Source organism: Heterocephalus glaber, unplaced genomic scaffold (genome assembly GCF_053883595.1).
Source record: "Heterocephalus glaber isolate CG9 unplaced genomic scaffold, H.glaber_assembly_v1.0 deba00000621, whole genome shotgun sequence".
NCBI lineage: Eukaryota > Metazoa > Chordata > Mammalia > Rodentia > Bathyergidae > Heterocephalus > Heterocephalus glaber.
Genome location: NW_028258153.1, coordinates 28,864,950 through 28,890,912, shown reverse-complemented (window position 1 = coordinate 28,890,912; position 25,963 = coordinate 28,864,950). Strand labels below are relative to the sequence as shown.

At 46.2% G+C, this 25,963-nt stretch overlaps 1 protein-coding gene across 3 annotated transcripts in view; it reads left to right on the top strand.

Moving 5' to 3' along the window:
• Slc37a3 (solute carrier family 37 member 3) overlaps window positions 1-25,963 on the top strand; it is a 73,597-nt gene that overhangs the window by 27,708 nt on the left and 19,926 nt on the right. Inside the window, exons 6-15 of one of the 3 annotated variants that reach the window (XM_021263692.2) lie at window positions 898-1,043; window positions 6,531-6,627; window positions 9,317-9,401; window positions 10,476-10,651; window positions 13,589-13,730; window positions 15,011-15,112; window positions 15,643-15,690; window positions 17,155-17,306; window positions 20,823-20,888; window positions 22,129-23,486. In XM_021263692.2, the coding sequence (XP_021119351.1) occupies window positions 898-1,043; window positions 6,531-6,627; window positions 9,317-9,401; window positions 10,476-10,651; window positions 13,589-13,730; window positions 15,011-15,112; window positions 15,643-15,690; window positions 17,155-17,306; window positions 20,823-20,888; window positions 22,129-22,374 (1,260 nt within the window). In that variant the 3' untranslated portion in view covers window positions 22,375-23,486. Of the gene's footprint in view, window positions 1-897; window positions 1,044-6,530; window positions 6,628-9,316; window positions 9,402-10,475; window positions 10,652-13,588; window positions 13,731-15,010; window positions 15,113-15,642; window positions 15,691-17,154; window positions 17,307-20,822; window positions 20,889-22,087; window positions 23,487-25,963 lie in introns of those variants that run through there. The other 2 variants (XM_004851280.4, XM_087206315.1) reach the window with 2 other exon arrangements.

Sequence of the window (25,963 nt, the reverse complement as noted above, 5' to 3'; positions counted from 1 at the left end):
AATTTTTTTTGAAACTTTAAGGATTGGAGCACTTTGGTTATTTGTAAGCTGCTCACGTATACATATTTACACACTTTTTTTTTTTTCAAGACTTTCCTACACCTGTTTTATATGAAACACAAATAAGTATTTTTAATTTTTTAATTTTTCTCCAGTCCTTGCGCTTGCGCAGCAGGTGGCGAAACCACTGAGCTAAATCCCTGGCCCAATAAGTATTTTTAATGGCAAATGATTCACACACTTTTTAAAAAACCTATATACATACATTGTTGGCTTTTTTTAATATTAAAAAATACAGGTGTGTACATAAACTCTCCATTTGAGTATCAATTTCCTAGTTTCCACAGCCAAGTATGGTGTGTCACAACCCCTCCTGTCCCCTAGCTTGTGTCCTTAGGGCCTTGCTTGCTCCAGATGCCTGAGAACTGGAATCTGACAGAGTTGTGCATACCGCTCAGTAACCCGTGCTAGGCAGTCCCAAAATTGACTGCCCGGAGAAAGGCAGTCCCTGATGGAAACCACTAAAGCATTCAGTAGATGAGAAACTGGACAGGTTCTCCTTCACTGATAGATCCAGAAGCTGCTTCCCAATAGGAGCCTCGCCCGTGACTTCTTAGCTTGTGTCTGGTGCTGTCCTAAGTGGACTCACATCCTATGCCCTTTGGAGGTCACTGTCCCCTCTGCCACATGGGCCTGAGGGAGCAGCATGGGGTGGAAACATAGGGACCTGAGGTTGTTAGCTGTAGTGAAATGTGACAGGGTGGTCGCCTCCTCAGTGCTGCTTCTGAGCCCAGGCAGTGGAAGAAGGGTCACCCACTCTGAGGTGCTAGGTGACAGAATGTACCTGGAAAGTGTCCGTGGGTATGTCTCATGTCCCCTTTCTTTCCTCTCTGAAAGGTGTTCATCTTCGGCACACTCACAGAATGGGTGCACTTCTACAACAAGTGGTTCTACTGCATCCTGTGGATCGTGAACGGCCTGCTGCAGTCCACGGGCTGGCCCTGCGTGGTGGCCGTGATGGGCAACTGGTTTGGCAAAGCTGGGTACGCTGCTGCTGCTTCCTCCTCCCTTGTTTGGTGACAGGGACTTCAGTGTTGACTTGCTCAGTCTTGTTGGAGCCAATGGATGCTGCCCCCATCCTCCTTGTGTCTAGAAAATCTTAAGTAGTCAGGGAAGGAGGGCCACGCAGAGTGGGTTGGGAATGGTGTGGACCTCACCACTGCTCACGCTCAGTAAGACACAGCCCTCGAGGCGGGCCTCCTCAAGATGTGAGTCTGACCTCCTCAAGATGTGAGTCTGACCTAAGGCAGTAGGGACAGATGTCTGCTTGCTTTTCTTTCTGTGGTACTGGGATTGAACCCATGATCTTTGCACTGAGCTATATCCCCATCCATCCCTTTTTTTTTTTTTTTGGTACCTGGGATTGAATTCAGGACCTTGTGCTTGCAAGGTAGGCACCAGAACCACTAAGCTAAATCCCTGGTCCCCCATCCATCCCTTTTAAGTGTTTCTTCGTTTATTTTGACTCAGGGCATCACTAAGTTGCCCAGACTGGGTTTAAATTTTTGATCTTCCCGCCTCAGCCCTCCCAGAGTGCTGGGATTACGGGCCTGTTTCAACATGCCTGGCTTTCTATTTTTTTTTTTTATAAGTGTGTTATCACTTATTTACCTTTGAGTTTTGCCTTTTCTGTCCTTTTTTGATGCTCCAATTTAATTTAACCCCTGGAAGATTGTAGTCCAAAAAATTACAGTGGAGCTCACATGTATCTGGGAAATGCATTTGTTACTAGTCTGTGTTGAAAAGTTAAAAAAATTAAAACACTGCAAATTTGCATTTATTTGTATAATAAAATACATGACTTTAAAATTTCTTTTTAGTTACAATCTAGAAATTATTAAGCAAAGAAATGTAACAGTAATCACCAGAGTTTGTGGTATCTCTCATAGAGAATAAATTATTGAATATCATACCCTTTTTTGTTTGTTTGTTTTTGTTTTTTGAGACAAGAGCTCACTATTTAGTCCGGGCTGGCCTCAAACTCGTAGTGATCCTCCTGCCTCAGCCTTCCAAGTGCTGAGATTACAGGGGTGCACCACCACACCTGGCCAGACCACATTTTGTAACCACACACAACTTAAATGTTATGGTTTAACATGAGTTATCGCTTCTTGGCCTTTTGGCTAAGATCAAGTGTGGTTTAACATGAGTCATATGCAGACATGTAGCTACTCATGACCTTGAGCCTGTGTACCTAATATATGTAACAGTATGTAAGAAAAGAGTTTTTAGGGCCGGGGATTTAGCTCAGTGGTTCCATCACCTGCCTGGAAAGCACATGGTCCCGAGTTCGATCCCCAGTACCAAAAAAAAAAGAAAGAAAGAAAAGAGTTTGTTCTATCTCTCAGTTCAGCCACGACCTGCCACGGGTCAAGCTCACATTAAAGAGAATGAAACTGAGGCCAGAAGTTTCCCCGTGATTTATCTGCAGTCTTAGCAGCTCTGACAAGATTCCCCTGAATGCCACCCTTAGTGGTTAGAGTGGATGTTTCCCCCAGGCCTCACTTAGCTTGGCTTTGGACTGTTGACTTTGAGTGTGTGGTGTGGGCCACGGGACAAAGACAGGCCTGCTGATAGCATAGCCTCCTGGCCTCCTGGGAAGAAGAGCCAGGCAGAATTTGCAGCTTGGAACATAACTTGAGCTAACCAAAGACTTGCTTCCTTGGCATTGTTGGTGTTACTCCCATTTCAGAGACACTGTTCATTTGTTTTCATGAGCCAGGTATGGTGCCGCACGCCATCACTTGGGAGGCTGAAGCAGGATGGCCCTGAGTTCGAGGCCAGCCTGAACTACATAGCGAGACCCTGCCTCAAAAACAAAACAAAAGGAAAAAAATAGGATTTATACCTTTTTTCCTAGATGAATATTTACATGTTACCAGATGTATATTTATCTCCTGTGCGGCTGTGTCATTTTGCGTGTTTGTTCTGCTGTGGGAATTGGGGTGACAGACGCTGTCCACCCACCTGGTGCTCAGTGTGCATCTGCTGCTCCTCAGCTTTGCAGCTCCCCATTTCGTGGTGAGAGGTACCCAACTTGGGCAGGATGAAGCATCACCCGAGAGTGCTCTGGTTAGGTCTCAGTGTGCAGGTGACTAGAAAAGGTGCTGTTCTGTGATATTTGTGTTTTACTTTGGAGTAGATGAGACAGCCTGCTTGTGGGCTAATTTGTTTAATGAAGATTTTTAAGATAATTTTTTCACTTATGACTTAACTTACTAGTTCTAACAAGGGTCATTTTGAGGGAATTGGAGGCTGTTCTAAATCAGCTGACATGGAGTCTTCAGATCAGTGGCTCAATGGTCTGACCACTTCATTATTTTTATGGCCAAGTCTTAAAGCAAAAAGAAGCCAAGAAAGCCATCACAGGGCCCCAGGAAAGGAAGTCAGCTCATTTGTCACAAGCAAATATATCGGTCACAGCTTCCCATGAACTGCAGCAGTGACCTGCAGGTCCACTGATGAGGAGTTGGCACTGCCTCAGTTACTGGAAGCTGCACTCTTCGAGCGTCACATTGCTATTCAGGCCCTGCCCTCTGACTTGGCCTCTGGCCCCCTTGCCAGGCTTAAATGTTTTCACAGTACGGGTCTGATTTAGAACTGGAGATGAGCAGAGACCATGAAGGTTAACTCATTTGTTTTCCAGATTAAAAAAAAAAAGTTGAAGCCCCAGAGAAATGATCAGAAATGAGAGACCTTGCCCCTCCATGGCTGTTGCTTAGGCTGAATTGTGTCACTGCTCTTGGTCACTGGGGATGTGCTTTTAAAAACAAATGTAGATGAGGCAGTCCTCATGCCTGTGTCTTCATGGCATCGGGCCCTTTGCCCGGATTGCGTGGAGTTGCACCAGGCCTTTCAGGAGTGTACCTGTGACAGGAGAGACTGAGTGTCGGTGGCAGAGGTCACACTTTATCGACTTTCTCACTCTGTGGTGACATCTCCCTATTCATGACTTAACATTCTGTCTGCTTCAGTGAGGTTAGAAAAATGTGTAGAGAGCTAAAACATGTTCATCTAACACAGTGTCAGTTGGGGTGAATGAAGTACAGATTTGAACTTCAAAAAAATTAAAAGCTGGGACACACCTATAATGCCAGCATCTGAGAGTCTGAGGCAGAAGTGCCATGAGTTGAAGGGCAGCCTGAACAACATTGTGAAACAGTCTCAAAAAACCCAAAACAAAACAAATGGAATGTTCTTGAATCTTTATTCACACCCACTGCACTGCCGTTGCCTGTGTTCAGGGCCAGTCGTTTCTCTCCAGGGGTACGGGAACAGCTAGTGTTCCTTCCACTGGGCTCTTCCTCTCCCCATGCCTTCTGTTTTCTCTCGTGGCCTTACAGAGGTGCAAAGGAAGCTGCATGTGTGTGGGATTTGGCATGTGGACACCCGCAAAGCCATCGTCACAGCTAAGAAACACCCTTTGGTCATTCCTCCTGCCTGGCACTCACACTCGCCTGCCTTCTGTCACTTTAATTTGAAGTTCTGAGATTTGATAGAAATGGAGTCATGGAGGCTCCCTGAAGTCCCTCAGCAGTGTGCGCTTCTGGTGATGAACGTGTGGGTGGGTTTCAGTTTGGAGCTCAATGAAGTGGAGTAGCTGACAGCGCTTGTCTGAACGTCCTGTGTGGACACGTGTGCCTGTGTCTCTGGGGTAAATACTGTACCCGAAGGTGGAGTGACCAGGCCGTGGGCAGTGTGTTATCTTTCTGAGTGCTCTCATCTGTGTCCCCACTGCAGAGTGTAGATGGAATCACTCCACATCCTTGTTATGTAAGACCGCTGTCCTTACCAAAGGCTCCGAGGAGCTGACTATAGTGAAGCACACCCAGGGATCCCAGCGAGGAGCTGACTATAGTGAAGCACACCCAGGGATCCCAGCGGTGCCTCCAGAATGTAAGGCCAAGGGCCTTACCAAATGCTCCAAGGAGCTGAAGTGGACCACCCCTGGGGATCCCAGCGGTGCCTCCAGAATGTAAGACCAAAGGCCTTACCAAATGCTCCAAGGAGCTGACTGCAGCAAAGAACACCCTGGAAGGAACACAGGGACAAGTTGGAAAGTGAAACAGACCTTAGTCCGGCCAGACAGCACTCCCAAAGCAAAGTAGCTTAGAGAGGCGTAGACCAGAGTCTGAGGCTCTTTTTATAGGGGCTTGCAGGGGAGTTAACAGGCGAAATTTACAAAGGTTTAGTGGTCTTACATTTGTATGTTAATTAGCCTGACATGTACTGATAGTCAGCAGATGCTTTGTAGATTGTTCTATAGATAGTGGTGTCCGGAACAAAGAGTTGGATAATTATGACTGATATGGATCTTATCTAGTGTCCAAACTAAGAAGCATCTTTATCTATTTACTCACATTCAATCACGGTTGGGGCTAGGGGAGTTTTATGATTACAGAGTTATGCAGTCCTATAGTTAGTGCCTGGTCTGATCAATCTTTGATTTTAGCCATTCTGGTGGGCGTGTGGTGACATCTCATTTTGATTTACTTGGCATTTATTTCCCTGATGTCTAATGATACTGAACATGTTTTCATGTGCTTATTTGCATCATGTAATTATTTTTATCATACATTTTCTTGGGAAGTATCTATAGTCTTTTGCCCCATTTTCAAAAATTTTATTGTGTGATGATTGTAGATTTGTGCCCTTTAATGTTCTATTAAGCTGGCCATGGTGGCGCACACCTGTAGTCCCAGCATTAGGAAGGCTGAGGCAAGAGGAATGCTGCAAATTCGAGGCCTACCTGAGCTGCATAGTGAGTTCAAGGCCAGCCTGAACTACATAGCAAGACCCTGTCTCAAAAAAACAAGCATATGTTCTGTTGCATTGTCTGTTTTCTTAATTGAGTTTTGAGAGTTCTTTATATTCTGGATACAAGTCTTTTATCTGATAAGTGATATGCAAATATTCTCCCAGTTTGTGGCTCTTCCCCCTACCCCTTAGGAATCCAATTTGACCTTGCACATGCCAGGCAAGCATTGTGCTGGTACAGCTGAGCTACATCCCCAGCTGAGTTCAAAGTGGCTTGTCTTTTTTTTTTCTTTTTTTGAGACAGATTATCGCTATGTAGACAGGCTGGCCTCAAACTCATGGTGATCCTCCCACCTCAGCCTCCCAAGTGCTGGGATTATAGGTGTGTGCTACCATGCCCAGCTCCCAAATTGAATTTTTTTTTTTTTTTGGTATGGGGATCGAACTCGGGTCCTTGCGCTTGTGAGGCAGGTGGTGGAACCACTGAGGTAAATCCCTGGCCCCCAAATTGAATTTTAACATCACAAATTCTTAAGAGTTACAAGAGAGCTTTATCATTTATCAATGTTTTATCATTTTGGTGTATTTGAAATTTTAAAAAGTAGAATATTTTTTCTCTGTCATGAGAATCTTCACCGTTCTGGCACTTTTTAAAGTTTGACCTGCACACAGAATCCCCTCTGATGTGATCGCTTCTGTCTGCCCACTTGCAGCCGGGGTGTGGTCTTCGGTCTCTGGAGTGCCTGTGCCTCCGTGGGCAACATCTTGGGAGCCTGCCTTGCCTCTTCTGTCCTGCAGTATGGCTACGAGGTGAGTGCTCTTTCTCAGCTTGTGTGTATTTATGTTATGTGCACAGTTTTTTCCAAAGTAATACTGCACTCTTAAAACTACAGAGTTGTGTTTGAGTAGGGGAAGGCTGTATTAAAAGTAGAAGAACTTCTGATAAGTTCAAACACATAAAAAAACTATTCATTACAAAAACACTAACAGGAGTTGAAATATACAGAACTAATTAAGAAAAAGTAGAGTAGCACCTTGGTTCAGGAACTTAGTTTGTTTCATGATTTTGGAAAAGACAGCTACATTTAGTGTTTGTGTAGGAAAGATGGCCACAGTTGTATTTGTTCACCCTATGTCACCATTTGTAGATTGCAAACAAAAACAAAATTCTGCCAGACACTTTTGTTTGTGAACCTAAAGTGTTCGAGAACCGAGGTACTACTGAATGTGCCACTCTCATGAACGGCAGTCTCCCTGATATATTAATAATGCCCACAGATTTATAAGGAAAAGACAACAACACAGAGAGTAAAGGATTTGAGTGTATAGTTCATGGAAAGCAAAAGGAAATGGCTAAAACGAGAAGACAGACACTCACCTTCACACATAACTTCTCCATTCATTTGGGAAAGCCTCTTTCTGTGGTCCTTGGCATTGCAGAATGTAGCATTGGCTAAAAGGGATGAACATCTGTCCCTAGGAATTAGAGGTTAGTAGGTGGAGAAGCATTAATTACAACTACACTGTAAGGAAACCCGCACATATCAGATTGGTAAAATCCAACAGGTTGCTGATCGCCTGTTGTACTCATGAGGTTGCACAGAACCAGCCATCGCTGTTGGAAAATATGTTCTGCCCCTGCATGGGTTAATCAGTGATTGTCCAAGTTCCAGCTACTCTGAGCATGCAGCTCCACTCCAGGAATTAACTGCACAGGTGAATGTACTTGCCACAGGTACAGAGAGATGTGTCTGCAAGCTTGTTTCAGCGTTGCTAGTAATAGCTGAAGACTGAAAACACAGTAACCAGCAGGGAAGAGCTGAACTCAGGTTCACCCATTTGAAAGGTGCTGTGCCTCTAAAGTAAAATTCAGAAGCTCCACCGAGCAAGATCAGTGCACTGGAACAATCTGACGGCAAGCCTGTATGTTGAACAACACTGTTAGCTTGAAAAGGAAGAATGACCGAGTATATGTGTATATTCACTGTAAGTTTCTGAAACGGTCTCTGCCCAGACATGTTGGTGCACATTTATAATCCAGCACTCTGAGGCTGAGGCAGGAGGATCGAAAATTTAAGTCCAGCCTGGGCAACTTAGCAAGATCCTGTCTCAAGATCCTGTAGCTCAGCACAAAGGCCCCTGGGCTTGATTCCAGTATTAGGAAAAACAATCTCTGAATGGTAAAAATTAAATGACAACAATGGGAAAATTGAGAGAATAAAAGGATCAAGAAGGGGTGTTTCTCCTTTGTATCTTTTTGTCAAATTGTGTAAATGTATCACTTAGAAGGCTCAATCATTAAAATGAAGGAAGTTGCACTTTTAAAACTAAAAACACTGGGGCACGGGCATTTAGCTCAGTGGTTTTGCTGCCTGCTGCATAAGTGTAAGGACCTGAGTTTGATCCCCGGTACCAAAAAAAAACAACCCTAAATACATTGGGTGGGGGGGTGGGGATTTAGCACACTGGTGCTGCTCCCTGGCTCACAAGTGCAGGGTCCTGAGTTCGATCATTGGTACCAAAAAAACCCAAAAACTAGATACATTATTACCAGGCTCACCAGGGATTTGGGCCTGTGTAGGAGCCTGTCCTTTATCATAGTCACCTGTATTCTGGGCTTCCTGGCTTCGCACCTGGGTTGTCCTGTTCAGCTCAAATAGGAATTTCACTCCATCCTCTGTGCTCCTGGCAGATTTGGCTCTTGGGAACCCTGCTTTCATTTTATCATTCACTTGTTTAAAAATTCAGACTGTCCATGTCAACTAAACCAGCTGTGCAGCCAGGTAGTTGACTCTTGAATCTTGGTGTCCCCTTTCCAAATCAGTGGGTCCCCTATCAGGTCCCAGCCAGCCCCTTGCCCTCGGTGCTGCAGGAAGCCCTCCCCTCGTTCCAGCCCAAGTTGTGCCTGTAAAGACAGCATTGCTTTGATTTTTGCTCTTCCCTGAAGCATCTTCCCTAGCTGCTTCAGCTTCCTTTTAGCAGTTTCCTCTCCCTGGATTCCTTTGTTTCTCACTGGACAGAGCCTTCTCATTTCTTGGGCTGTGCACTGCCTTATAATGCTGTTTGGGGTACTGGATATATCTCTTGTGTCTTGTGCTGGAGGCCGTGTGATGTAAAGAATGAGATTTGGAAAAAAAAAAAGAATGAGATTTGGGGGGATAACCCTGACTTTACAATCCTCATATCACTACGCAGTTTCCAAGGGCCTCCCTCCGTGATCCCCTGTGAGCCCTGCAGAGCTCTTGGGCAAATGACAGAGAAATCACAGGTGGAGCACTTGGCGGGTGGGTGTGGCCCAGTGCAGAGTGCTTACGAAGTGTCCCTGGCCTTTGGTTCATTCCCAGGGACTGGAACTTGAAACCAAAAACAGGCAGCCAAAAACCACTAGCACTTGGTCCCAATGTCCTCCCCAGTCTCCCTGTCCATCCTGCATGTGCCACTTGTGACTGTACCTGTGCCGGCCACCCTGTGTAAGACCCACCTCTCCCCTCTCCTCCAGTATGCCTTTCTGGTGACAGCATCTGTGCAGTTTGCTGGTGGGATCGTCATCTTCTTCGGACTCCTGGTGTCACCAGAGGAAATTGGTGAGGAGAAGCTGTCTTTTCCTTTCAAAGTGCTTGTCGGTTTGGGGTCTGAGGTCTGGAAACGGAATCTTCTTTTCCTAGGACAGCTGAGCTTCTTGCAGTGAATTACAGGAGCGGTTTTGCATTTTGTGTGCTGTGGATGTGGTAGTCAAACCTGGGGCAGCTGCCCCTGTTTGAGAGTGATGCACACCTTTCACATGTGCAGGAAAACGTTAGCAAATGCCTTTTCTTTCTTTCTTTTTTTTTTTTTGCCATCCTGGAGATCAAACTCAGAGCCTCACTCATGCCAGGCAAGTGCTCTACCACTGAGCTGTGTTTCCAGCTTGCAAATTATTTTTATCATTGTGACACTGGCTAGGAATTAGCATGAATGTGTTTCCAATTTCACTTTTTGTTTGTTTGTTTGAGACAGGGTCTCACTATGTAGTTCAACCTGACCTTAAATTCACTATGTAGCCCAGGCTGGCCTCAAACAGCAATTCTCATGCCTCAGCCTCCTGAGACCTGGGATAACAGGCATGCACCACCATGCCCAGCTCCAGTTTCACTTCTTAAGACTGATTTTTTTTTTTTCCTTCGTAAGAATGATTCAGTTTGGGGCTGGGGATGTAAACCAATGCAGAGCACTTGCCTGGCATGCCTGAGGCCCTGGTTTCAATCCCCAGCATCACATGCCCCCCCACCCCCCACGCACACGAAGATTCAGTTTGATAATTACTTATGGTTAAACACAGAATGGGGCCTGGGGATTTAGTTCAGTGGTTTTGCCGCCTGCTGCGCAAGCACAAGGACCTGAGTTCGATCCCTGGTACCAAAAACAAAACAAAACAAAAAAATGAACACAGAATGGGTACTAGGGAAACCATAGAAGCAGAAAGGTATGCAATTCGTCCATCCCTGAGTAGTAGTATATGGGCAGTGTGATCTTAATCGACCTTAGTTGACCTTGGTTGATACTTCTACAAGATGGAAATAAAAATGGCAAGAACTCCAGAAGTGATAGACAAAGTCCTTTGCGCCACACCAGGCACTCAGTAGGTACTCAGTAAATGGTAGCTCTGGTTTTCATTTTAGGTCTCCCAGGTGTTGAAGGAAAAGAAAACCTTGAAGAAGACTCACGTAGGCCATTAATTAATGCCGAAAATGAAGATGAATATGAGGCTACTTATTCCATCCAGGAGGCCAGTGCCATCACTCAAGTGAAGGCAATAAGCTTTGGCCAGGCTTGCTGCCTGCCCGGAGTCATCCCGGTAAGGACACTCCAGCCTCCCACGGGGACCGTGCTGTGCTGCTTGCTGTGTCTGGGCTTGGGCTGCTCAGGGTCGGTGGTGTCTCCGATGCCTGGATTTCAGGAATATGTACTCAGGAATGTCCGAGGCTCCTCTAGGGCCTAATGCTGGTCAGCCCAGAAAGAGCCAGAGTCTCCCTGGGAAGAGCCAGAGAGCACCTATTTTCAGCTTTGAGGAACCATAAAATGAAGGTACAGACAGTGTGGGACAGATGCACGTGGCCGGGTTGGACCTATGAACCCTGTCTTGCTGACCCTGATGTAGAATGTGACTGTCTCTGGTCTGCCCAAGTATTATAGTATTATGTGTAGCCCAAGAAGGGCCTGCGTCCTGCCTGTTCCAGGTCAGAGAACTCGCCTGCCCTCTCTGTTAGGAGGTCCAGAGCCGAGTGCTGCAGTGTTTCTCGTACCTAGTCCCAGGTCCCCTTGGCCTCTGCAGTTGGGAAGCCTTGCAGGCATCTGCACCAACTCCCTTCCGAGTTTTTCCTGTCTGGTGCTTTGGGCTCTCTAGCACTGGCCTGCAAGTGGGGGCCCTAGGTTAAGTCTCCAGCTTCCCCCTCATTCTCTGGGAGGCCTGGTGTGAGTCACTCAACCTTCTGGTGGGGTAGAACTTACCTTGGGCTTCCTGGGGTCTGGAACATTGGGTTAGTATGTGGTGAATAAGCAGCTGGGTTTGGGTTTGTTTTTTTTCACAGTACTGGGGATTGATTCCAGAGCCTTCACCCTGAGCTGTATCTTCTGCCTTCTTTTGTTTTATTTTGAAACAGGGTCTCACTAAGCCACTGCATTGCCTGGGCAAGGCTCAAACTTGTGATCCTGCTGCCTCAGTCTCCCAGAGTGCTGGGATTAAGGGAGTGTGCCGCCATGCCCTGCTTTTTATTTCATTTTTTAGTGATGTTTGTGAACATAGCCCCCAGGTAGACTCAGAGTGTCCAAGTACTTTCATGCTTACGGTACCAACTCTCTTTTGCCCGTGCTTCCAAGCTATAAAAACAAACACTTCAAATTACTCAATGTAAGTTAAAACCAGGTAATTTTCCACAATTCTTTCCCTCAAAGATAAGGGAAATGCTGGTATCTTTAGGCCTTTTTTTTATGCTAAGGTATTATCTTTTAGCTAGTTATTAAAATACTCCACTGGTGGTAGTTAATTGTTGAGACACAACTGGAATTTGTTGTGAGTGAGCAGGAACTCTTGCAGTTCCTTTGTCCTCACAGCCATTGTTCTCGAGGTAGGCAGGCTGGTGAGGAAGGAAGTTTAGTTAACTTCAGCCTTTGTCCCTGCAACGGGCTGTCCAGATGGGTACTCTGGTGACTGGGATGTGGCTCTCTGGGGGGTGGCTCCTGCCTGGCCAGGGAAGCACTTTTAGCAGGTGACATCTAGGGACTAAGCAGCAGCTCCAGGGCCAGGAGCTTGTGCACGAGACACCCTTTGAAGTCACCAGCTCCGACCCTTCTCCTTTGATGCTAAATGTCAGGATTTCCTGGTAATAACATGTTCCGTATCTGAGGCTCAGTCCAGCGCCATCTTAAAGCAGCTGCAACTGTTTTCCCTCAAAAGAGAGCCATGAGGCTGAGGACGCCCATATTCCTTCCTTTTTGACTTCCGAAGATGCTTTTTTTCGCCATTGGCTGTGTAGTGTGGGGTTTTTGGCAGCCATGGTGTGAGAGTAGTTCCCATGGGAATGCCGTCCTAGACTTCAGGTCCATGGCAGAGCTGTATTGCAGTACTAACTGTGCAGGAAGTAGAAGAGCTGCTTGCAATGGAAGCTGTGACGTTTGCTAGATATATTTGCCTGTGGCTAATGCCAAGCAGTGGCAAGAATACCACTTGCATGCCTTCTGGGTTCCAAACACTGGTTCGTTTCTACCACAGAACTGATGGGAAGAACCCGGGAATGTTCGAGAGTGGCTGTCTGTGGCCTTTATTCTAAAAGCCTTTCTAGGGCCAGAGATTTAGCCCAGTGGTTCTGTCGCCTGCCTCGCAAGCGCAAGGACCCGAGTTTGATCTCCGGTACCAAAAGAAAAGAACATATTTTAAAAAAAAACAAAAAAAACCCTAAAAGCCTTTCTAGAAGCTGCTGGCAGTGAAGAGAAGAAGGAGACTGCGTAAAATTAGGCAAACAATTTGTAAAGATGTTAATTTTAAAACCAGGTACCATGCCAGGCGTGATGGCGCACGACTGTAACCCCAGCACTTGGGAGGTTGAGGCAGGAGGATTGCTATGAGTTCAAGCCAGCCTGGACTGCACAGCAAGACCCTGTCTCAAAACCCCCCAAAACAAAAACAAGTATTGTTGACCTCAAATGCTTATATTTTATGTTGCTTTTTAATATTAAAAGTTGTGGGAAGCTGGAAGAAAAGCTGAAAAGGAACCTAGAAAAAAAAAGATCTCAGAGATAGAATTAGATTAGTTCATCCAAGATTTGGAAAGAGAATTTAAAAAATGGGAACAAGAGAAAAAAGAAATCCAAGACAGACTAAAAACAATGAAGAAGAAAATTAAAAAGGGTTTGAATGCCAATGAAATGTCTACCCTGAAAAATGATGGAATGGATAAGGAATATGAATTACATCTGGATTAAACAAAAGAAAAAGTTGTGGCCTGGTGAGGTGACATATGTCTGTAGTTCCAGCACTCGGAAAGTTGAGACAGGATCAACACAAGTTCACAGCCAGCCTGGACTACACAAAGATTGCAAGGCCAGCCTGAGTGAGAACCTGTCTCAAAAAACAAAGCATTGGGCTGGGGATTCAGCTTAATGGCACCTGCCTCACAAGCACAAGGTCTTGAGTTTGATCCCCGGTACCAAGAAACAAACAAAGCAGAAGAAATATTAAAAGTTGTGGCCATGCCATGCTGGTTGTCCCTTCCTAATAGCTGCATATTTCTTTTAGTACTCCCTGGCCTATGCCTGCCTGAAGCTGGTAAATTACTCCTTCTTCTTTTGGCTGCCCTTCTATCTGAGTAACAACTTTGGCTGGAGGGAGGCTGAAGCTGACAAGCTGTCCATCTGGTACGATGTCGGTGGAATCGTAGGTATGCTGGGGCACATCTTCCTCGGAAAGGAAGGGATTAATCACTAGTCATCTCTTACCAGGTTAGGAAATGTGGCTTCATTGAACTTTTATTACTTACTCTGCTGCAGCCATTTTTCCTAAGTGCTCCTACCAGTAAAAGGCCCTAGAGAGGAAGTGCAGTCAGGCAGGGCTGTGGCTTCTGGGGCTCTGCTTCTTCTTCTTCCGAATTGGGAAGTGCTCCGGAATCTCTTCCCTACACTTGCAGTGATGCCTTGGTTCTAAAGCACATTGTGTGAGACAGCCAGGTTAGAGACTGAATGTGTTCTCTCCGCTACCTCCCTCCTTTCCTACCACTCCCAGCCAAGGAAGCAAAAGTAACACCTTAGTGTATAGACTGTCAGATCCAAGAGGTGGCAACAACAGAAGGGATTGATTGGGTATTTTGCAATTGCTTCATTGTACATGACAGGTTTTCATAGTGACTTAGCACTGTGGCTAGGAGTATGAACACGGAAGTAAGGAACTTGCAGATCTGGAAGAACTGAAGGCCCTTTCGTGGTTATTACTTACATGGCGGTAACGAAACCTTCTTATCCTCTAATCAGTGTTTCCACCAGGGTTGTGTAAGACTGAGCTACCCAGAGCACAGGAACCACAGTCTGTGTCCTTAGGTGAACCTGGCTGCCCTTATTCGTAGATCCAGAACCAGAGGGGAGGTTGGCACCTTTCCACCTGAGCACGCTTCTGTGTCCCTGAAAGGAAGATTGCCTTGGTACCTGAGGTCTGATGAGTGTGTTCCAGATGCCCTGTAGTCCCTGGACCTCAAACTGGCATTCTCCGAATGTGACATGTCACCCAAAGGGTTCACATCCTCTCTTCTTAGCACTCTGACCTGTTAATTATTACTGAACCATAGTGGGTGCATTTAATTTTCCACTATTAATAGCCTGTGAGGGATGATCCTTAACTAATCATGCTTTAAATTGCGCCTGCCTTGCAAGCTCAAGGTCCCAAGTTTGATCCCCAGTACCCAAAAAATAAATTAAAAAGCAGACCAATCAGGAAAGCGTCTATAGCTACTTTTTCTAGGGAAAACAATAAGGGAGAGTGGATAGTTTTAGGGGCTTTTTTCAGCCCAATGTTTGATCCACCCCAGCGATGTAGGTCAGCTCATCTTCCTGTGAGGAGAGGGTGGTGGGCCCTGGAGAGAGCTGGCATCTTTGCGGATGGGCTGCTGGTGGGAGTGCAGGATTGGGGTGGAGGAGCCAGTTTTGACCTGTTGTGCTATCCATGTTCAAGGTGGGACGCTGCAAGGCTTCATCTCGGATGTCCTGCAGAAGAGAGCACCGGTGCTGGCCCTCAGCCTGCTCCTGGCAGTCGGCTCCCTCGTGGGGTACAGCCGTGAGTATCCCCTGCCTGCATTGTATGGGAGCAAGTGTGTGCTTGGAATCGAGGTTGGCTCCAAGCCCAGCCACCTCCACAGGTCTGGGGGCGCCTGAGAATGCGGTTGTCACCCAGCATTGTTTGTGGCGGGAGGAAGCTGGCCAAGCTCCTTCTTGTGGTTTGTTTAAAGGCTTGCTCAGGAGCATATGTGCTTTGTGTGAGAGGTGGCTCCAGAGGGACTGTATTAGAGCCAATAAAACAATAAAAGGGGCAAGGTTTCAAAAGCGAGCTGAGGCTAATTAGCCGGCGTGGGACTCGTCCCTTAAGATGCTGCTGAGACAGGCCGAGCTTCCTTTGGCTTTTAGAAGTCTCGTTAGCTTGAGGCAGACATGACAAATAAAAACTGGCAGAGGCAGTAAGAGTTGCCTCTCTTTGTTGTCCTGGGAGGGATTTGTGAGGTCGCAGAGAACCAGACCTTTGTGTACACTTGGCGGAGCCACATGTCATTACTTCCCTGGTCACCATGCTGCATCTGTGTCTCCTCACAGGGTCTCCCAACAATAAGTCCATCAATGCGCTCCTGATGACGGTGACAGGTACTGTGATGGCCGTGCAACTGTTCTGTCCTGGGAAGTTCAGGGGGGTGAGGGAGATTGTCCCCCTCAGCTTAAGCAGTGCCAAAGCCTTAGTTATCCTGATTTTTGTGGTACTAGGGATTGAACCCAGGGAGAGTTGAGCTATACTCCAAGCCTTTTTGTATTTTATTTTGAGATAGAGTATCATTAATCTCACACTTACGCTTCTCCTGCCTCAGCCACATGGTGAGGACATTCACTGTGGGGAATTGATACAGGTATAAAACACATCTCAACACCCCCCCCCCCCCCCCCGCCCATAAGCTGGAATTTCAGGCATGCACCATCACAGGTCTTTTTCCAGATTGTGTTCTCTGCTCTTTGGTCACTTCCTCAGAACCTCTTGGGACAGAAGCTGTGGGTTGAAATAGAGTCTTTTTGTATAGTCCAGGCTGTCCATATGCTCATGATTGTCCTGCCTCAGCCTCCTGAGAGCCAGGATTGCAGGCCCCAAGCCCATCCCCAACTTCAGTATAACATTTTTGATCACTGCCTCAGCTTTGGTTATGGCTTCGGAAGTTGCCACATTGGAAGCCAGTTCACCAGCTTACAAAAGTTCACGCTAGCTAGTTTTCCCTTCATTGTTAGAATTAGTTAGTATTTCTTCACTTGAACACCAGATGAAATAATTGTATGCAATTAGGGGGCCGTGGTATGGAAAGATCACTAATTTTTTTTTTTTTTTTGGTACCAGGGATCAAACTCTGGTCCTTGAGCCTGCACAACAGGCGACGAAACCACTGAGCTAAATCCCCGGCCCAAGATGGCTAATTTTTTAAACCTCAGATCCTCTTGGGGGTGAGCTGCTCATGTTGTGTGAGGCACCGGTGCTGTGGCAGATTCCCAGGCACCAGGTGGTGGCAGAGAGGAGCCTTGTATTGTGGAAACAGCCCTTTCCTTTCCCCTCTCGTTTTCAGTGCGTTTGGTGACTTTGGGCTGACAAATGCCCATGTGATAGAACCGTGCTGTAATGGAACTTGACGAGCTAGTCAGTTAGTTATTGATGAATGGAAACTTCACCGGAGTGGAAAGCCTCCATGTTTTGCTGTATTTCTTACATCTTGAGGTTCTATAAATATACTAGAGCAGCCAGGCATGATGGTACATGACTGTAATCCTAGCACCCAGGAGGCTAAGCAGGAGGATCACTGCAAGTTCAAGGCCAGCCTGGGCCCAAGGCCAGCCTGAACTACATAGTAAGACCTTGTCTCAAAAAAACAATAAATAAATAAATAAAACTAGAATGACACATAATTCACAAAGGGATTTTAGAAAATGGATGCTATTTTGAAGATATTCTCTGCAGTTTCCTTTTTTCTCCAACATATTCATAAAATATTGAGATGATATTTTGCCATATTCAGTAGATTGCTTGTGGTGTTAGGAATCACATTTAATAACATCCTGCTCTGTTTGTGACTGCAGGATTTTTTATTGGTGGTCCCTCTAACATGATCAGCTCAGCCATTTCTGCGGACCTGGGTCGCCAGGAGCTGATCCAAGGCAGCAGCGAGGCTCTGTCGACCGTCACGGGCATCGTCGATGGGACTGGGAGCATCGGCGCTGCTGTGGGCCAGGTGAGGGCACCAGAGGGTGGGACCCCATCAGATGGAGGTGCACTCGAGCACTGTGGCGTTCCAGTAGCCTTAGGTTTGCCCTTTCCTCCATGGTCCTGCTGATATGGCCCAACATGGAAGGCCCTCTGCCTGATTGAGTTGCTCCTTTTGACTTTGACTTCCAGATTCTTTTTAACTTCTAAGACTGACCCTCCTGTCCAAGCTACTGCCCCCTTTGCCTAGGCTGAGTGTGGCACTCAGAGGGACACATGAGACACACATGCTTCTTATGCCCACCTGCGTGCAAACCCTGCCTGTCCTCCTCTCTCCAGGGTCCCTCTTGTCCCTCTTCCAGACACTGGTTACACACGCTCCTTACCTACATCCCCACTACGCATGCCTATGGATTCTAGCTGCCTCTGACTTGCAGTTTCCCGGATGTCCCGGAATCTCTGACTGCTTCAGAGGGTGGGACACAGAGCTCACTGCAGACTTGCTCGATGGAGCCTGAGATCTGTTTCCCAGCCCTTTCTGGGGATTCTTCTGTGGTCTGACATCAAGGGCCTCTGAGGAGCCCAGATTGCCTACCATGTGCAGCCAGTATGACTCGAACTGCCCATTCTGGCTCACATTCAGGCCTTCTCAGAGGCATCTCTTGTTTAGAACACTCGGGAGATGTGCCTCTCCTGGCTGTAGCAGTCAGGGCCGTGGGGTGCTAACTTTATAAATCTGGGAGCCACCTGCATGGATAAAATAGCCAAACCCTTGGAAGTGGATAAGGCCTTCAGTGGGAAAAAGCAGTGCCCAGGGGCCGGGTATTTAGCTCAATGGTTCCACTGCCTGCCTCGCAAGCACAAGGACCCGAGTTCAATCCCCGGTACCAAAAAAAAAAAGAGTAGTGCCCAGTGGTCAGGAGGCAGGAAGCTACCGAGGTCATGGGTAGTCAAGGGGACTGTTAGGGTCACAGTTCGTGAGGACCTTGGTAGAGAGAGGTCAGAAGTTACCGAAGTTCTTGGGTCAGAAGGACTGAAGTTCTTCATGCTGACATCCAGGAGGTCATGAATGGCTGCTCAGCTTGCTTGGAGGTGATTGGATGTGGTTAGCGAGAAAGTTGGGATGGAAGAGAAGTGAACCATCTTTATTCCTACCCCACCGAGCCCTGCAGGTTGCAGTCATTGCTGTGTCTGTGTGTCCCACATAGAGTAAACTTCGTGAGCATGGTGGTTTGGCTTGTGTGCTGCTGTGGCCCTCGTACCTGTAGCCAAACCTGCCCCACAGTAAACAGTCCAATGTTTATTGAATGATTGCGGAATGAAGGAATGATGCATTGACATGCTTACCATACTTTCTTACATGACTCAAAGGCAAAAATTTTTAAAGTGCTTAGCAGAGTTTGGAGAATTACATACCTATTCACACTCTGGTGTAGAAATATGAATACACTGATGATTACCAGGTCAGAAGTCTTCCTATTTGAAGTGAAGCTGTACTGGGCTTCCTTTTCCCACACACTGTATTTTAGCTATCTTTTCTCACTAATGTTTTCTTCCTTAACTAAATGGGCAAATTGGAATGAGCATTTTGGGGCACTTGCCTTGATTTAGAATATCTCACTGGTCACCAGCATTAGGTCCTGTGCTGTGAACACGGTCAGCATTAGCGACATCCTGTCAGAAAGTGCATCAGGGTCATCGTTGGCTGTTCGCATTCCTCCTCTGCACTGATTTCTGAGCTATTTCCTGTTGCCTGTGGGGTGAAATCACAGACCCCGCTACTTGAGATTAAAACTATCAGCCTTGCCCTCCCCCCCCATACCCCTGAGTAACTTGGGTGCCTCTACCTTTCCTGCCTCCTCAGGAAATTATTCATTGTTCTTTCCTCCCTGTTGCCATTGCAATTGATGCAAACCTCCAACACATATGTGGTCAGTTGATTTTCTTCTCTCGCCTTTTTTTTGGTACTGGGGATCGGACTCGGGTCCTTGCGCTTGCCACAGCAGGCGGTGAAACCACTGAGCTAAATCCCCGGCCCTGGTCAGTTGATTTTCAACAAGGGCGCCATGGCCATTCAATGGGGAAAGAATGTTCTCTTCAACAAAAGATGTAGGGAAAGCTGGGTATTAAATCCAATGGATATCCATAAAAGAATGGAGTTGGACTGACCCTTGCCTTATATGATACAAAAATTAACTCCAAATGGATTAAAGACCTAACTTTATAAAGTAAAAGTATAAAAGTCTTAGAACAATACAGAGATACAAATCTTCATTACAAATACTATATATACAAATAGCCAGTAGGCACTCAAAAAATTCTCAACACCCTTATTCATTAGAAAAATGCAAATTAAGAATACAGTAAGGTAGGACTTCATACCTTCTAGAGTGGTATAATTAAAAACCGTGAGATAATAAGCATTGGTGATAATGTGGAGAAATCAGACCACCACACTGCTCATGAGAATGTAGACTGGTGCTGCTGCTGTGGGAAATTCCTTGGTGGGTCCTCAGAAAAATAAAAAATTAAGCATAGAATGACCATATCATATGATCCAATAATTGCACTCCTAGATAAATACCCAAAAGACTTGAAAACAGGGACTCAAGTATTTGCGCACCAATGTTCATTGCAGTATTACTCATGGTGACTAAAAGTTGGAAACAACTCAACAAACATGATGAATGAATAAATAAGCTATGGTGTGTTCCCTACAGTGGGGTACTCTTCGGTCCTGAACAGGAACGAAATTCTAATACATGCTTACAACATGGTTGAACCTTGAAAATATTATGCTGAGTGAACTAAGCCAGACACAAAAGAACCAAATTACATGATCCCACTTACGTGAAATACCTAGAATAGGCAAATTCATAGAGCTAGAAAGCAGATTAGAGGTTGCCAGGGGCAGGGCAGGGGATGATGAAGAGTCACTGCTTACCAAGTGTAGGTTTTCTATTGGATAATGAAAAAATTTTGGAAATAGTGGCAATGGTTATACAGCATTGTGAATGTACTACCTTTAAAAATGATTAAAATGGCAAGTTTTATGTTAGATATATTTTACTATAATAAAAGAAAATGGGTTAAATGCTACTGGGCTCTTTGCAGTAACTGAAAGTAAAGCAGAAAAGGTGCTGTCAAATGGGGCAGTAGTAGTCCAGGAATCCTGTGAGCCAAAGATGACGGAAAGTGAGCAGACCCCGCAGGCAGCATCTGCTGTGGCGCCTCTGCCTGGGAGACTGGTAAAGCCGGATGGCTTGAGGGTGCTCATCCTCCTCTCTGTGGTGATGTGACCCAGGACACGCCCTCTGAGCCCACACCTTCTGCCACACGGTGTTTGGTTGAGGACTCCAGGTTGCCAGGATGAGCCGGTGCTGCTGCGGGGTCAGCTGGGACAGCTGTGGAAGGGCTTCTCGACCGCAGGGCATGGTCCAGTCCCTGACACCCTTCTTGATTGCTGAAATAGCAGTGCTTTTCAGCCACTTCATTTTATTAGTTTCCAAAGAATTACACTGTGATTTCTTTCTCTCCCTTTTAGTATTTGGTGTCTTTGATCCAGGACAACCTAGGCTGGATATGGGTTTTCTACTTTTTTATTCTCATGGTAAGTGTGCTTTTTAAGTTTTTTTAACTAGTCATATTTCTTAGTAGTTTAATTTAGAGCATTTTCCTCTGTCACTTCTAGAAACCAGCAAAATTACTGACTGCTTTTAAAGACCTTTTTGCAAAGTAATATTCCTAAGCCTAAAAGACAGTCTTTTCTCAGGGAGGGGAAGGGTTCTCAGTTTGCCCTTGACTTGAGTCCAGTGAGTATTGCCATTTATAATTCCAGAAAAATAGGACTTCCTTACAGGTCACCAAGCATTGGTCCCTGTGCTTTTCTCACACGTGGTCTCTGCTAAATATAATTATGGATTGTGAAGGGAATTCTAGTGCGTGCCAAGCCACACAGAGTTAACTGTAGCTGATGCTTCTGTGTGTGGGCTCTGAAATGATGGTGGTCTCGGAGGAGATAGTTGTCATGCTGCGCCCGTTCTCAGCTTCAAGTCTGTACTTCCTGGGAAATGGCCAATACAGAAAAAGGCCTGTGCTTTTAAAATGTTGCCTTCTGGTCAGCTTGGTGGCACATATCTGTATTTCTAGCACTCAGAAAGCTGAGGCAGGAGGATTGTGAAGTCAAGGCCGGCCTAGACTGTGGAGTGGGACCTTATCTTGAAAAACCAAAAAAAGTTCCCTTCTGTTGAATAGGTGTATGACATACTCTGCCACATTATTGTTGGGATAGTACCCACAGCAGGTCTGCCCAGTTCAGTGTGCTGTCCTTAAGTCTAGGCCATCCTGACTGGGGACAGCTCCCCTCTGAGCTGGCACAAGGAACCCTGGGTCAGTCTGACTCCAGGAAGTCCCTAGTGCAGTCTCCTCCTTGCCTGTGGCTTCCGGAGTCCATGCTGTACCCTGCTCTTCCACTCCTGATGCTCCTCCTTTGGGAGGACAGTGCCTTCTGATGATGGGGACTTTTGTAGAAAACAACCTGGTCTACTAGCAGTTACCTGCTTTCCATCCACACGCTGACAGTTTTTGTTCGGCCTGTGTCCATCATATACTTTAGTTTTTTTGAGGGGGGGGTTGGCAACTAATGTGACATTAAGTATTGTGTGGTATTAAGTATAATTTTCAAAAGTCATTTTCTAATCCACTGAAGGATAAAAGTTATCTTTTAATTGCCCAAATCCATTGTTACGTTGCAAACATGAATCCCTGACAGGAATGGTTGTGCACGTTTCTCACTCCTTCTCTTCACAGACGAGCTGTACAATTCTGTTTATCTCCCCACTGATCGCCAGGGAGGTCGCCTCTCTGGTGCAGAGGAGACAAGCTCACGTATTGAGCGAGTGACTGGTGCTCACGAGGAGAAAAGGACAGTGGGAACACACAAGGACTGTCAGGTCTTGGGCCGTCTCCGTGCCAGCTTAACCTCAGCTTGGGAGGCCTCACTGCTGCTGGCCACCCGGGACACCTGCCAGCAGGAAGGCTGTGCTGTTTTTCTACACTACAGAATGACTGTGATAGCTTCTATTGTTGTGTCCTGAATGTACTGAGTGGCGTGAGAAGCCGCCAGCATCCTCACTTGGCTTGCGGTTTGTTCCTGTAACCTTAATTGTCCCAGCCTTGGAGCTTGTTCACCAGCCTCGAGACTTGAGGAGGCAGAGCCATGCGTGGTCTGTACCCAAGATGAATAGAAGGGCCATCGAGTTTGCTTGGGTAATATGTTTGCAGAGCACGGCTCACCTTTGAAGCATTAATCATGATGCAGCCGGGGCTCCAGCTGATCGAGCTATGAGCCTGCCTCTGGTAAAGAACGCCTTACCGCCTAGGTGGGGGAGACCACTACCTGCCTGCTCTCCATCTCCAAGGCAACCGCTCTAGAAGCAGACACATCTTCGTTTACTGGCGACTTGTTCTCCTCTGACTCCTCGCAGATGACTTTGGCTCCTGACGTGTTTGGTCTTTCTCTGTAATGTTCAGTGTCGTCTTGACCATTCCATTGTGTGGCCCTCAACCCCGGATCTGTGGCCTGGGGACTGTGGGGTCCTCTGGGAGGTAATCCTCGGGTCCCTGTTTTGGGAGGATGGATCTCTGTCACAAGCAGGTTCCTGGAGTTGACCTCAGCAGAAGACTAGAATTAGAGAAGGGGAGAGACGTGTTGTCCCAGAGGTGTGAACTGTGTGTGATGGGTCACGTTGGTGGTTCCCAGGGCCCAAGAGGTGTCTCTTCTTTCAAAGGTGTTGAGTAATATGTCTCTAAGGCTGTAGATTTGATATTAATCAGTACGGGCTGGGGATTTAGCTCAGGGGTTCCGCCACCTGCCTCGAAAGCGCAAGGTCCTGAGTTTGATCCCTAGTACCAAAAAGAAAAGATATTAATCAATATGTTAAGATCACTTTATGTATATTTTAAATTATGTAAACAAATTAGAAAATGTGCAATTTTGAGGGATACATTGGGTTAGGGAATATTTTTTTCAATCTCTTACCTTATTCTCTGAAATGTGGTTTGTTGATGAACTTGTTAATGTTATTTAATCATGCAGGTTTCTGGTCACTTTATCCATCATTTATTGACATAAAGGAAAAATATGAAACACAGGAAGAGAAAACAAACTGACTTTTGTAATAAATATCTCTTCTTTTGGTTATTTAAACCTCTGCTATGAGCTTTGCAATTTATTTATTTTATTTTCATTGTGGTGCTGGGGATTGGACCCAAGGCCTGCCATGTGCTAAGCTGGCCCTGTGCTCAGCTCTGGCCCTTGAGATTCTGCTGCCTTTCTGCTTCAGGTGCCGAGTGTCACTGGGGCATAGGCGTTGATCCCACAGCCTTGCCAGGCCACGCAGCTGTCCTCACCCCTGGCCTCAGTTCCCTGGGCTCCACAAGGAGGTCTCCTTGCCCTGGGTGGAAGCCGGTGCTGTTTGGATGAGTTGCCCGCTTGTGCTTTAAGACCAGTCTAGGCCAGTGGTGGTAAATCTACAGTATGTGTGCCCCAGCAGGCTGTTTTTATCACTGATAGCTCTAAAAGGTTCGCTATCACTAGTCTAGGTGAACTCTGCCTTATTATTGACCCTCTTGATACCATATGGCTCAGTTTCCTGTCCCTGTCATCATCAACAAGGTTGAGTCTTTGTACCGTGACACCACCCAGTGTTTCTCACCCAGTGCACCCTTGGTGTGTGGGTTCCCTTGACTTCTCTGTCCTCTCAGCTGTACCTGATGTGAAATTAGAAATTAGCACTGGAGGAAACGAAATATTGCTCTGTGGATGTATTTCCTGTTCTTGTTCTGCCAGTCTATGCAGGAATTAACTTCAGCAAACACCTAAAAGTTAACCTCACCTTTTTATTTTTTCCTTTTAAGAAGAGGACATACTGAAAGCCCATTTGAAAAATGCATCCTCTGCCAAATTAAAATAATTTGGAAAAATATAAAGCACAGTGGGAAGCTTTTATACGTAAAGGATTATTGGATATGAAAAATTGCCTTTCAAGTGCCTCATGTTCTGAAAGTAAAAATAATAATTAAAAGTTCTTTAAATAACAATTAACCAGTAAAGAAAAAGAGTATCTTTGTATGTGTGAGCGTGTGGTTCAGGGCCTCCCACAAGCCAGATGCTTGATCCCTGATCACACTCCCAGCCCCAGAGTGCTGCTGTTTTTTTGTTGTTTGGTTTTTTTTTGTTTTCGTGGTACCAGGGATGGAACGCAGGACCTTGTGCTTGAGAGGCAGGTGTGGCGCCACTGAGCTGAATCCACAGCCCGTGTTGTTTGGTTTTTTGAGACAGTCTTGCTAGTTCAGGCTGGCCTTGAACTCACTGTGTAGTCCAGGCTGGCCTCAGACTTGTAGCAATCCTCCTGCCTCAGCCTCTGGAGTGCTGGAATTACAGGCATACGCTAGAGTGTTTCTTGAGGGTCACTTCCTAAGGTAGCAGAGTCCTGTAGGTGACACTCATGAAAGAGCTGTTTGAAGGCCTAGCCCACCTCTAGGTGTCAGGTGGCTGGAGAATGCAGGGGTTAAAGCCATTTCTTACCTCCACTCACTCTTTTGACTGATGTCCTGTCTCTCTTTTCACAAGCCCCTTTCGACACTGGGCGGTGTCTGCTGCCTTCCTGGCTGCTCCACTGACTTCCTCCTCAGCCAGGTGACTGTGAGTGTGTTCTCCCAGAACGGGCCTGGTTTCTGCTATCCTGTTCTGCATAGTCATCAATAGCACCCCTTCCGCTCTGAGGGGCTCCAGCTTTTTTCTTCTCTGGACTAGAGATTGAACCCAGGGCCTGTACTTGCTAGGCAAGCACTCTCCCACTGAGCTATGCCCCCAACCTTTTTTTTTCCTTTTTATTTTGAGACAGAATCTTTCTAAGTTGCCTATGCTGGGCTTTTGTTTGCCATCCTCCTGCCTCAGGCTTCTGAGTAGCTGGGATTACAGGCATGCGCTATCATGTTTGGCACCTTAGTCTCAACTTCCAGCCTTTTTCCTCAGATGCCAACATCTAAAAGTCATTGAATTTGGAGATTTCCTTTCCCCATTCATTGCCTTTTGGATAGGAAGGTTTTTTGTGTTTTTTTGTTGTTTTTTTTTGAGACAGGGTCTCCCTATGTAGCTCAGGCTGGCCTTGAACTTGCTATGAGGTCCAGGTTGCCCTTGAACTTGTGCCAGTCCTGCCTCCATCTCCCGAGTGCTGGCATTACAGGTGTGTGCCACCGCACCCAGCAGTCATTGCCTATTTTAAACTTTATTTTTTGGTACCAGGGATCAAACTTGGGACCTTTGGGTTTCAAGGCAGGTGGTGGCACCACTGAGCTAAATCTCCAGCCCATTTATTTATTTATTTATTTTGGTATGGGGGATTGAACTCGGGACCTTGTGTTTGTGAGGCAGACTGAGATAAATCCCTGACCCAAACTTTTCTTGTACTTGACACTGGAGACCACCTCATCTTTCCCAAGACTTTTTTCCTTTAGCTTCTATGACATTTTATTTTAATTTTACTTTATTTTATTTATTGAAACAGGGTCTCACTACGTAGTTCAGACGGTCCTTGAACTCACTATGTAGCCCAGACTGGCTTCAAACTCACAGTTATTCTCCTGCCTCCACCTTCTGAGTGTGGGATTACAGGCATATGC